We start from the raw sequence: 13,663 nt of genomic DNA, 5'->3' as shown, positions 1-13,663 counted from the left end.
ATGTGTTATTGAGATGCCCTGGGTGCTAAAATGGTGCTCTACAACATTTTAAAAAGCTGTTGTGAACCATTCACCAAATAAGTTAATTTATGTGATCTTGTGCGCATGCATTGTTATTCTTAATGTATGCTTAATATTAACCTTCAAAAATCTAATTTATTTCAGGTAAGTTCATCTTGATATTAGGGAAGAATTATGGGAGTAACATCTAGCGGATGTGAAGGTATTTACATACAAATACTTTTTTTTTTGGCTCTAAGAAGGCAAAATTGTACTTGCCAGGCAAAGCAGGTAGTTTTGGCGCAATGAGCCGAAACTGTGCACTGCCATAGCTGTAATGTTATGCTGCATAAGGGCAATTAGGGGCTGGACCCCCAATTACAGGCAATGTCTCTGCTCACAGCCAGCGTCTCTGCAAGGCTTGCGGAGCTGAGACATTCCAAACAGCTGTGAGTGCAGAGAGATCAGTGCAGAGCTCAGACAAGCAGCTAAGGCAACACTTGGAGTAACATTTCAGCAATCAAGTCAGGTTTGAGAGTAGAGATGGTCTGAATGGAGAGACATAGGGAAAGCTTAGTTAGGCTCTTGTTAACTTGCTCCTTGCTGATACTTATTGCTAAAAAGCACCCCTCAACAGCTCTTTTGAGAGCTAATGTTTTTGTGATCTCTTTTTTTGTGTGTGTGTGTCCCACAGACACTTGTTGCATATACAGCCCTGTCAGTCAGTCGCAGCTGGCCCTTGGCCCCTTGGTAATGCTTACTGTGCCACTGCCAGGCCCAGCACATTCAGTGACTACCTGTTCATGGTACCTGTGTGTGTGACAGCTGCACATTTGTAATACCAATCCCTGCATACCTGTTCAGGGCACCTACCTACGTGACCGCAAGCAGTGTTATATTATATACCAGTCACTGGTATATAATACCAGTGACTTCTTCACGGTACCTGTGACAGCTGCACATTTGTATTACCAATCCCTGCATACCTGTTCAGTGCACCTACTTACGAGACCACAAGCAGTGTTATATTATATACCAGTCACTGCACCTGTTCACTGTACCTGTGTGTGTGACAGCTGCACATTTGTAATACTGCCTGCCTGAAGACTAAGTCAGTCCCCACACACACACAGCATCTCTGCTTGCACGCTGTGTGACTGCCTGCCCTAAGACTAAGTCGCTCCCCACACAGCATCTCTGCCTGCAGGCCGCTTGACTGCCTTCTCCGCCACCACCAACAGGGTCCAGGACTCCAGGTGGATTCCTGAATTTGTAAGGCCGCTGCTAGCACCGGCCGCTATAATGATTTTTCTGGTGCGTGTACATGCCTGCCTAATTTTTCTGGCTGCACTGCAGCTGCAACAAAAAAAACCAAAAGGCATGTGCACGTGTCAATTCCCCTTCGTGATCGTTACCTTGCCCTGGTGAAGGGGCTTGCGTATCACAATGAAGCAATGACTGCCCACTATATTTTGAGTGTGGGGGGGGGGGGGGGGCACACCCAAGATAATAAGGTTGTTGCTTCATTGTGGACAGACCAAATTCGATCAGCTGGACAGTCACTGTTGTTCTGTCATTGAGCTACCTCAGCCCGGCGGCCATATGGGCTTAAAAACCGCTATCGCCTGCACTCTGGCCATGGTGCGCACCAGTCCAGCACGGCCGTCACTACACAAACAGCTGTTTGCGTTGCGTTACACAGTGAGTTTGGTCTGTCAGTGTTAAGCAGTAAACTAATTACACTACCTTAAAGCGCTGCTGTGTGTCAAATCCGGATTTTTCCCGGGGACTTTTGGCGTGCATCCCATTCCACCATGCCCTCCTCCAGGCGTTAGATCCCTTGAAACATCTTTTCCATCTCTTTTATGGCCTGCATAAATGTTTCTAGTTTTCAAAGTTCGCCTCCCCATTGAAGTCTATTGCGGTTCGCGCGAACCGAACTTTTGCGGAAGTTTGCGTTCAAAGTTTGTGAACCTAAAATCAGAGGTTCAAGCCATCTCTATTTGAGAGGAGCCTCTGCAAACAGGCACCTGCTCTGATGATGTATATCCTGTTTGGCGGCCATCTTCATTGTTTACAAAAACAATGAATAAAATAGTGATTTTATCACCAGGAAAGCAGGGGGGAGCGGCAAAAATGTCACAGAGGGGTATAGGAGGAGACAACAAACAGGCTGGTACATTTATTTATGTAAGATTTTCACAGTACATATTCTCTTTAACACCGCCGGGAATTTGAGCGACAGCAGGGTGAGCAGTCATTCGGCTCGCCCTGCGCCCAGCTCACCGGCGGCATACTAATCTGCACGCCTTGCCAGGGATTGCATTAGTAAAAAAAACCTAAAAATATAAGGTTAAAGAAGCAAAGGCACTAAAGAAGATTAGTGTGTCAATTTCTAAGAATCTTTTATTTTCCTTTCTTTTCTAGCTCTCGCTGCCATAAGAGAAAAGAAGATTTTAGGGGCAAGTGCCCTAAGATAAACAGCAACTGTAGGTACAATTCCAGCTATCAGAACCTCTTTGCTCCTTTCACCAACAGCACGGAGAACAATGTTTGCAACTTCTTCTGGCGTTCTGCCTTCAGCTGTGCTTTTATCCATCACTACAAAAAAAGAGAGAAAACACAGAAATCAGTTTTTATGTACTATAACATATTTCCATACTAGCTAGAAGAAAACAAGATGTCCTTATGTGTGGTTCACACAGCTGTATGTAAATATTAAAGGAATGGGCAGAAGACCTGGCAGATCAATTTTTTTATTGTTAACCTTCCTAGCGGTATTGACGAGCCTGGCTCGTCCAGCAGAAACATGCTGAAAGTCAGGCTTGTCAATACCGCCAGGGAGATTTCCTGTTTGTCTGCCCCGCTGGCTTAACTTTTCCCTCATCAGAGGGATTCCCCAGGATGGCTGGATGCCTGTCAGCACGCTGTGGGTAGCGATCTGTGCTACCCACAGCATGCAGAACAAGCATCCAGCCACCCTAGGGAATCCCTGGGCAGCGGGTCAGAGTTCTGCAGGGCTGGCGGGGGCTCCCCCTTCTAGGCGGCAGGCTGGTGGCCGGGGCTCCCCTTCTGTGCGGGAGGTGTCCCCCTTCTGTGCCGGGGCTGTCCCCCTTATATGCAGGCTGGCGGCCGGGTGGGGGCTCCCCCCTCTATGGTGGGAGTTCCCTTCTAGGCGGGCGGGCTGTGGGTGGCCTCGCTCCCGATCCCCTCTTCTTCAACCCCCCCCCGATCTGAATCCCTTTGAAGTCTACTCACTCGAGAGCTCTCTCCTGCGGCAGCAGCAGCACTTCCTCCTCCATCACCGAAGTCCCGGTCTGTGCAGTTACAATACAAGGCTTGGTGACGTCACCAAGCCTTGTAATGTAACTACACAGAGAACGAGATTTCGGCGATGGAGGAAGAAGTGCCGCCGCCGCAGGAGGGAGCCTTTGGGTGAGTAGACTTCAAAGGGCTTCAGTGGGGAGGGCAGGGAATCGGGGGGGGGGGGGGGGCGGACGACATCTGGCTACACACCTGGCTACCCTTACATCTGGCTCCCTGTACCTCTAGCTACCTATACATCTGGCTATACACCTGGCTACCCTTACATCTGGCTACCGAAAAAGCTGGCTACACATCTGGCTATCTATATACCTGGCTCTACATCTGGGTCTTATACTTACCATTGGCGTGCTGATCCCTTGTTGCGTACCTCTGATAGCTTACCCAGTGCCTTCTTCCATGTCCCTTGGTGGATTTTGCTTCTCCCTCGGCGATGACTTGTCCCCCACCGATCGACGTTGATGACACCAGGGTCACACAGCATCATCAACATCTTGCAGCAAACACTTTTTTTTTTTTATTGAATTCAATACAATAACCTGTATTGAATTCAATCTAAAAAAAAAATTGATTGCAAAAAAAATAAAAATGGTTGAAAATTATTAGACATTAATTTAAACACTTTTTGCACGGAAATCCTAGGGAAATTGAACGCCAGGGTGGCTACAGGGAGTTGGAAAAGCAGTGTTTTTCAAACACTGTCCTCATGACCCACCAACAGTTCATGTTTTGTGGAAAGCCACAAACCTGAGACATAGCTAAGAAGTTCACGGCCATGCTCCTGTACGGCCACAAGCAGGGCCACATTGCGCAGGCACACTTCTCCCACCTGCTCTTAGTTGGGGTTCCCAAGGCTCAGTCCTCAGGACCCTTTTCTTTTCCATTTATACTTATGGTCTTCAGCAACTTATCTAGTCTTTTGGCTTCCAGCATCCAGCTTATATGCTGTTGAAGCCCAAATCTATCTCTGAGCTCCTGATTTAGCTACATTACTGGCTGCCTCGACGCTATCTTCTCCTTCATGTCCTCCCACTTTCTGAAATCTAACATGGACAAAACCAGGTCATTTTTCCACCATGTGAATTAGTCCCCCTGCCTGATATAGCTTTCAATGTTGAGAACACGCCAATTATCCCTTTGTCCCTTTATCCCTAAGTACTGTAATTTGAACAACTGTGGTCTAGAATTCACATACTGTATGTTATTGATAAAGAAAAATTTGTATTTCTAGACCTAGAACTTTCAATCTATGAACAACTACAAATTTGTACCAAAACGCATTTTAAACCGACCTCAGGAAACTCATACCTACATGCTGCAAAGTTGCCATCATCCAAAATTGATTAATGATATTCCGAGAAATCAGTTCTGCAGACTCAGGAGAAATTGTTCTAGTGACCAAGACTATGTAAATCAAGTTCGGATATTGGCAAATCCGTTTAAGGATAAAGGGTATAAAGAGGAACATATCAACAAGGCTATAGATGAATTTAAAAGCAAAGTTAAAACTAGGCTGGAAAAAAGAACTTCTGAGGAGAATTCTGCACCTACGTTTATGATTATACAGAGAGTTCACGTCAAATTCCAAGCATTATTAGAAAGAAATGGCTTATAATATTGCAAGATCCTTTGCTTAAAGATATTATGCCTGATAAACCCAAAGTGATTTTTAAAAAATCCCGTACCCTCAAAAACCAAATTGCCCCCAGCAATACAAGTCTTGAACCTCCCTCCACATGGCTGGAAAGCAGCATCCAAGGCAGCTTTAGATGTGGGATCTAACACTGTGGCTGCTGTCCCATTATAAGTCATGGATCTAAAAACCTGTAGCATCCAGATGGACGGACTATACCTTTGAAACATTTTATTAACTGTTCATCGGAATTTGTGATTTATCTCCTGGTTTGTAGCTATAAAAAATGTTATGTAGGAAGAACAATGAGGAAGCCCCTAAGAAAAAGATTAGGTGAACAGTCTATCTAAATTAGAAAAGCACAGTGTCCCCAGGCACTATGCAAAATTTCATCAGTCCAATCCAGATTGCTTGAAAATCCTGTGCGTAGAGAACATTCCTGCTTCTATGCTCAGAGGTTTAAGATATGAAAAAAAAACAAAAAACTTTGTGAGCAAGAAGTTTATTGGATCTTCAAATTACACACATTGGCCCTAGGAGGACTCAATGAGGACCTGCAAGTTCTAAGCTTTTTACGTGAATTTTATTATTTTTCATGCACCTTTTCTGGAAAAAAACCCAACCCTCCCTCCTTCTTCCCCTAGTACCTCCCCCTTTCCTTTCCCTCTGCTTCCTCCTCCCTCTATCCCCTCTCCCTATTCTATCCCCTCTCCCTATTCACCCTGGTATAACTGTATAGTTATTGTTTTTTATAAGATTGTACATCTTCAGTTGAAGATAGATTGAGTGATCTTGGAGAGGAGTATGGGTTATGACTTCTATGGGGAAGCAGTTCTTCATCCCTTACAATACAATGCCTTTGACCTCAATGTCACAGCTGTGACATTCATGCGCTTGAAGGATAACTGAAGTGAGGGGCATATGGAGGCTGCCAGTTGCCTGGCTGTCCTGATGATCCTCTGCCCGTAATACTTTTAGCCATAGACCCTGAACAAGCATGCAGCAGATCAGGTGTTTCTGACATTGTCAGATCTGCCAAGATTAGCTGCATGCTTGTTTCTGGTGTTATTCAGACACTACTGCAACCAAAAAGACCAGCAGGGCTGCCAGGCAACGGATATTGTTTATAAGAAAATAAATAAGGCAGCCTCCATATAACTCTCGCTTCAGCTGTCCTTTAATGGGGTCAAAGATTGATTCATATGCACCACGTATGTGGCGTTTTACGTCATTCTAGTCGCTATCTAACAGCTTAATTATGGTTGGTCCCTTGCGAGGCTCCACCCGCATCGTTTCACCCCCCATGGGCCTGTTGTGCGGTGCGCAGATCGCGTTGCACCACACGGCACAATAACGCACTATGAGACCATCTCCAAGACGCCCGCATATGTCATTTGTGTATAAGCATAGACAGTTTTATACATTTATTATGTAATTTAACCTGTTTATTATATATTGCATAGAATGGCACATATCTAAAATATGTTGTCTTTCAATATACGGCCTGCCAGGCGGGTCCAATCCAGCCCTTTGCCAGCAGGTTCGCTCCTTTTCCATTTTAACTGACATCACAATATATTTTTAATGTTTTAAACTTCTTTTTATTATTGAATACATTTGTTGTTAGCCTATTGTGGGTGTCTCCTGGGGAGGGACTTACAGCCACTCCTGATCCAATACTCCGTATAGTGGTAGGGACTAGATTGTGAGCCTCTCTGAGGGACAATTAGTGACAAGACTATATATCACTTGATTCACTAAGGCATTCATGCAGAGGAACAAGTACAACATTCTAGAATGGCCATCTCAGGCCCCAGACCTGAATATAATTGAAAATCTGTGGTGTGAGTTAAAAAGAGCTGTCCATGCTTGGAAGCCACCAAACCTGAATGTACTAGAGATGTTTTGTAAAGAGGAATAGTCCAAAACAGCTTCAACCAGAATCCAGACTGCAATTGGAACCAACAGGAAGCATTTAGAGGCTGTCATTTCTGCAAAAGGAGGATCTACTAAATATTGATTTCATTTCTTTTTTGTGGTGCCCAAATTTATGCACCTGCCTAATTTTAAACAATTATTGTGCACTTTCTGTAAATCCGATAAACTTAATTTCACTTCTCAAATATCACTGTGTGTGTGTCTTCTATATGATATATTTAACTGACATTTTTTATCGTAACAACCAACTAAAAAATGAAAAACAGGAAAATCATGACGATTAACAAGGTTCCCCAAACTTTCGCACCCCACTGTATATGTAAACATATGCAGATAAGAATTACGTTTATTCCAGAGTAAAATGAGCCATAAATTACTCCTCTCCTATGTTGCTGTCACTTACAGTAAGTAGTAGAAATTTTACAGAACCGACAGGTTTTGGACTAGCCCATCTCCTCATGAGGGATTCTCCGGGATTTCTTTATTTTCAAAAGTACTTAAGGAATGACAGTTGCTCCATCCAACTGCCAAAAAAGTGTGCAGTGAGCATGGAGGCTGGCCAGCATCTTTGTATAAATATTTTTCAGGGAGTGTCTTTATGAAGAATAAAGGCCATGCTGAGAATCCCCCATGAAGAGATGGACTAGCCCAAAACCTGTCGATAATGTCAGATTTCTACTACTTACTGTAAGTGACAGCAACATAGGAGAGAAGTAATTTATGGCTCTTTTTACGCTGGAAAAAAACATGCTTCGTATTTGTATTTGTTTACATGTATTTAAAATTTTAAGATTTTCGCAACAGTGGTCCTTTAAAGAGAATTTTATTGATTAAAAGGTTAATGCACCAGTCGAGCGCCCGTTCTCTTCTCGTTTCTCTGTATAGGACATTGGCTCCACCCAGTACTGGGACTGGGACCCAGTACTCATTTGAAGAATCAGTTTTCACAACTTATCTTTTAATATAAAATAACGTCTCAGCGTAAAAAAAAAAAAAAAAATCACTCAAAATAAGCCGTTCCAGATGAATTTAAAGTGGACTGTGATAGATTTCATATCGAATGCATTATAACCATACAATCATATTTCAATTACAGAATCACAAAATCCTCTTATTCACACAAAGGGCTTGATTCACTAAGACAAATAGCACGCCTTATCAAAGTTAACACACCTTATCAGAGTAGCATATTTAACTTGTGCCTGCTAATCGGCAATGACGACAGCTCCACCTGTCCTGCTCTGAGCCCCTGCGGGTTCGTAGCGCTTGCTATGCTACTCTGATAAGGCGTGTTAACTTTGATAAGGCGTGCTATTTGTCTTAGTGAATCAAGCCCAAAGAGTTAAACTTTTCCAGTACAGAACTAATAAGCTTAGCTTTCAACCTAAGCATCATAGAGTGCAATTAACTTTTACCCAAGCACCCCATTCCAGGTTAAGTAGCCATACATTTAACACTGGTCATGGCAGAAACCGTAAAACCAAATCTTGCCCCGGCTTTCTGGCCACAAAGCTACTGGCATCATACACACATGGTTTTATACCTCTAAACTTTGCTAGAAACTACAAATACATTATTTTCTGTGTATAAACACTGCTGCTGGGACCAGGGTTGGGCAAAATCCCTGTCCCAACTATTTCAGTATTCTTAATTCATAGGCTTTAGGGTGCTACAAATGAATCAATCCATTTTTTGAGGTAAGGTTAGTCTGACACACCCACTGACCGATTTCCATGCAGACCAAGTTTTCGTATAACTTCAAAGTTTACCAACCGTCACATATCTATGGATTCCTGGTGCCTTGCTGAACGCAAATATGCAATCAATTTCTTGATATGACTGATGGGCACTGAGAGATCAACCTGCCAGGAATTCTGCTAAGATCTCTCTCCCTGAAGGGGGGACTGCCCCAGTTCCAATTGCCACAGGGTTGGACTTTGCTTGTCATAGCCACTCCAAACTAGAGAGTGGGTTAAAATCCATGAACCCATTGAGGTCCTGGTCCTTTGTCTATCATCTGTTGTCAAAATACCATCCCGACAGGCCAGCAGGCCACCGGCCACAAATCCAGGGCAGTGGAGTCAGGGCAATTTTGGGTACCAGGAGTCGGTGATTTCATAAAAGTGTGGAGTCGGATGATTTTTATACCGTCTCCACAGCACTGCACAAATCGCCATCTTGTATTATTCAATACAAATGCACAATTTTGGGAAAAAGGCGCCCTGGTGGATAAAAGCAGTTTAAAATCGAAAAAAAACAAGTCAGCTTAACTCAATGACGAGATCTTTATGTTAAAAAAATATTTTATTTGGCACAGACAATACATTTCGCGGGTCTGAGCCCGCTTCCTCAGGCCAATAACAGTGCCAAATAGAAGAATCAATTTAGCATAGGGAGCCTCCTATATTCAATACAAAGACTATATCGCTTAGTGGACTCCAAACACGGTATATTGAACTTTCAGACATTCTACCTAATTTCTCATCTCTTACTTATTCTATACAACCAATCTGTTCAGCTGCCAGATATAATTTGCTAGCACCAATGTATATTTGTGTGTATAGTTTTTATAATGAAACCAGTTTTGCCCTCGTTACCTGATTATTCTGATCTATGCTACTCGTCCAGAAGAGACACTACCGCATTGTCTTATTTTTATAAATTGTTGATTTGGCTAGTTAGGTTGCAATTGGCCGTTTTTCCTTTTGGGGAGCTATCTATGAGGTCTCTTTGCCTCGTTTGAATCTGGAGAGTGGTGGCAGCAAAATTACCTTGATTTCCAGTGCAAAAGCAATAACTTTATTTTACCGATTCTACATACATTGGGGATTGTATCATGTATTGGCACACCAACTAATCTTCAACGTTTAATGTGCTCACAGTGGATTCACCTTCAGAAGTCTCTAGTGGATGAGACCTGTATGGTAACTGTGGCATAGTATGACGGGATTGGCAGGTGTTTGTCAAATGGACCTAAACTCAAAACAACTATGAGTATCTAATGTACTCAGAAGTTACCCCCTGTCGCTGTCTGAGCCCACTTCCGGCATAAGCCATGCCCCATTAGAAGTCTGCCATGGTGATTTTTCCTATAGTGCAGAGAGAGCTCTGCTATCCACCTTCTATAATGTGTGCTGCCTGTGTAAGCTGTCCCAGCTGAAAGAATTGCAGCGTTTTGCACACAGATGATCACATTGCCATCTCCTGCAATATGTTACCAGCCTCTCTGAGAGATGTGATTTATGGCTTCTTTTGTGTTGAGAGACTGTCTCGGAAGGACTCTGGAAGCCATAAATCATGGTCTCTCACATTCGCTGATAACATAAGGCTGGAGAAGGCAATGTGTGCAATATGTTCAAACAGGGTGTGGTGGTCTCGTCAGAGTATCGCAGGGCATCCTTTTACATGTGCATTTACAGTGGCAGCGAAGCATACTTTCATTGTATTGTATGCTTCACTGTATGGTCGTACTGCACATCTAACATCTGGTACAACTTTTTGGCACTGTTGCGATAGTATTACAATGCAATATGCATAGTGTGGACGGACCCTAACCGTTTACTTAAAAATAAATAAATAAATATTAATACAAATGCCTGATCTGCATACTCATTCTGAGTCATTGATTCAGAAAGTATTAAAGGCAAAGTGCAGTGGTTATGCCAATGGCACAGCAGCCAGACCAATGAAAAGGCACTCAGACATGAACCCATCTAGATTTCTCTCTCCAGGTTTTCAAGAGTATATTTTTAAGAGGTAAGAAAAATGTGTATTCAATTTGTGATTACAATGTCACACTACGTGTATTTATGCCAAGTTATTGCAGCCTTTTATAAAGTCTAGACTAAACTCTTACCCTATTCCCTACTATACATTGCAGCTGCTATAAAGTGCAAAACCGACATTATAAAGGGAACACGAGGTGAGTGTTATATGGAGGCTGCCATATTTATTTTCTTTTAACCACCCTGGCGTTCAGTTTCCCCAGGATTTCCGTGCAAAAAGTGTTTCAATTAATTTCCAATAATTTGCAACCATTTTTTTTTGCAACCAATTTTTTTTTTTGATATTGAATTCAATACAGGTTATTGTATTGAATTAAAGTTAAAAAAAAAAATGTTTTCTGCAAGATGTTGATGACGCTGTGTGACCCTGGTGTCATCAACGCCGATCAACGGGGGACATGTGATCGCCGAGGGAGAAGCAAAATCCGCCAAGGGACATGGAAGAAGACACTGGGGAAGCTATCAGAGGTACGCGACGAGGGATCAGCATGCCAATGGTGAGTATAAGACCCAGATGTATAGGTAGAAGATGTGCAGCCAGGTATAGTTAGCCAGGTATAGTTAGCCAGATGTATAGTTAGCCAGATGTTTAGCCAGATGTATAGTTAGCCAGATGTTTAGCCAGGTATATAGTGAGCCAGGTGTGTAGCCAGGTATATAGTGAGCCAGATGTTTAGCCAGGTATATAGTGAGCCAGATGTTGAGCCAGGTATATAGTGAGCCAGATATCCCCCTCCCGATCTTCCCCCCCCCCCTCCTAGCACGCTGTGGCTAGCTATCTGTGCTACCCACAGCGTGCAGAACAAGCACACCCTAGGGAATCCCTGGGCAGCCAGCGGGGCAGAGAATGTGCGGGGGTTCCCCCTTGTATGTGGAGGCTGTGCTGGCGGGGAATCCCCCTCTGTGGGGGGGGACCCCTTTCTATGGTGGCTGTGCGGGCAGGGGATCCCCACTGTGTAGGTGGGGGGATCCCCCTTCTATTGTGGCTGTTGCGGCAGGGGATCCCCCTCTGTGCGGGTGACGTCACCAAGCCTTGTAATGTAACTGTACAGAAAACGAGACCTCGGAGATGGAGGAGGAAGTACTGCTGCCATCGTTGGAGAAAGCCCTCGGGTGAGTACATCTATTTACTCAACAGGCTTAGAGGGGGGAGATCGGGAGGGAGGGGGGAGGAGGGGGATAGGCCACCCGCCCAGCCACAATAGAAGGGGGATCCCCCCACCCGCTCAAGATTCCCTGCCGCAACAGCCACAATAGAAGGGGAATCCCCCCACCTACACAGAGGGGGATCCCCTGCCGCAACAGCCACCATAGAAAGGGGTTCCCCCCGCCCGCACAGAGGGGGATCCCCCGCCAGCACAGCCTCTATATACAAAGGGGAACCCCCGCACATTCTCTGCCCCGCGATTCCCTAGAGTGGCTGGATGCTTGTTCTGCACACTGTGGGTAGCACAGATCGCTACCCACAGCGTGCAGTCAATCCAGCCATCCTGGGGAATCCCTCTGATGAGAAAAAAATGCAGCCGGCGGGGCAGAGAAACAGGAAATCTCCCTGTCGGCATGGACGAGCTCAGCTCGTCATTAGCGTTTTTTGCAAGTTTTTGCTGGACGAACTCAGCTCGTCCATACCGCCAGGGAGGTTAAAGAGAACCCGAGGTGGGCAGATGGGACACAGAGGCATGTTACCTGCCTCATGACATGCCTCTGTGTCCCCACACCACCGCTCTCTGCCCCCACCCCCCGACCGCGCTAAAGCCCCCCCAAGATTAGCGACAATATTTGTCGCTATCTCGGAGGTAAACACAGGGAGAGGGATTCCCTGTTCAAAACGCCTGCCAGGGGTGTTCCTTGAGAGTTTCCAGAGCTGCCATTGAGCAGTTCTCTCTCTCTGGCCGCGCCCCTTCCTCCCTGCACGCTGCGAGACACGCAGAGGCCTCAATTCACTACGCAGTTTAGACTAGTTTACTGATGGTTTTTAGTCTACTGATGGTTTGGTGTAATCTTTTAGACCTGTTTTTAGACTTGGTCTAAAACATTCGGTAATTTGGTCGGTAAATCAGAGGAAAATATTAAAAGTGGCAATTCACAAAGGCAAACAAGGAGTAACCACACCCACTTTTCCTGACAGCTATTAGACCAGGTCTAAAACATTCGGTAATTATTAGTGAATTTCCTCTTGATGCAACTGATTTACACCAAACCATCAGTAGACTAAAAACCATCAGTAGACTAGTCGAAACTGCTTAGTGAATTGAGGTCGTAGTCTCTCCTTGCAGCGTCGTGACCTTAAGGTCACGAAAGTGGAAGTGGGCCAGTGCGGCCCACAAGAGCAGTGGCTTTTGCAGCTACCTGATCCGCTCAGCCCCCCGGATCAGGTAGCTTGCATTTTTTTGAAACAACCTTGGGCTCTCTTTAAACAATACCAGTTACCTGGCTGTCCTGATGATCCTGTGTCTCTAATTGTAGCCATTTACCCTGAACAAGCAAGCAGCACATAAGGTACTCTGACTCAGCTGACTCAGGTTTTACTGGATTAGCCATATGCTTTTCCAGGGTTTCGACTCTGACATTACTTATGCCTGAAAATCAACAGAGCTGCTAGGCAACTGGCATTATTTTCTACCTTATCTCATCATTTTCTACCTCTGCCAATGCACTGGACATGCACAAGTAAGATCTGTGCATGCCTACGTGAATGAACGAAGCTGCTTGTGCTCTGCTTTTTTCTTCCATGCTTGAGTGCTTAGTTCTACTGGGCATGTGCGGACCTTACACAGTTTGGATGCGCTTGTCCACTGCTGAGCTTGCGGTCAGAAGTAAGCTGTTCCAATAGCTTTTGTCAAATATATACAGAGGGACCCAGCACTGGAACAGTGGGGTGCAAGAGGATCTGGGAAGACTCTGGATCATCCATTACTGAGGTACATATCTAACTTTTTTCCCTTGTCCCCACTTCAGTTTTGCTGTAAAAAAAAAAAAAGCC

The 13,663-nt window shown here is 44.6% G+C and overlaps 1 protein-coding gene across 5 annotated transcripts in view; it reads right to left on the bottom strand.

Annotated features, from left to right (window-relative positions):
- Positions 1–2,380: 2,380 nt before the first annotated feature.
- DHRS7B (dehydrogenase/reductase 7B) overlaps positions 2,381–13,663 on the bottom strand; it is a 184,679-nt gene continuing 173,396 nt past the window's right edge. For all 5 annotated transcript variants that reach the window (XM_068244902.1, XM_068244899.1, XM_068244900.1 and 2 more), the window contains one exon: positions 2,381–2,601. In XM_068244902.1, coding sequence (XP_068101003.1) covers positions 2,396–2,601 — 206 coding nt within the window. In that variant the 3' untranslated portion in view covers positions 2,381–2,395. The remainder of the gene's footprint in view (positions 2,602–13,663) is intronic.

Source organism: Hyperolius riggenbachi, chromosome 7, assembly GCF_040937935.1.
Source record: "Hyperolius riggenbachi isolate aHypRig1 chromosome 7, aHypRig1.pri, whole genome shotgun sequence".
NCBI lineage: Eukaryota > Metazoa > Chordata > Amphibia > Anura > Hyperoliidae > Hyperolius > Hyperolius riggenbachi.
Note: the sequence above shows the minus strand (reverse complement) of the source record. Positions and strands in the feature narration are given on the sequence as shown.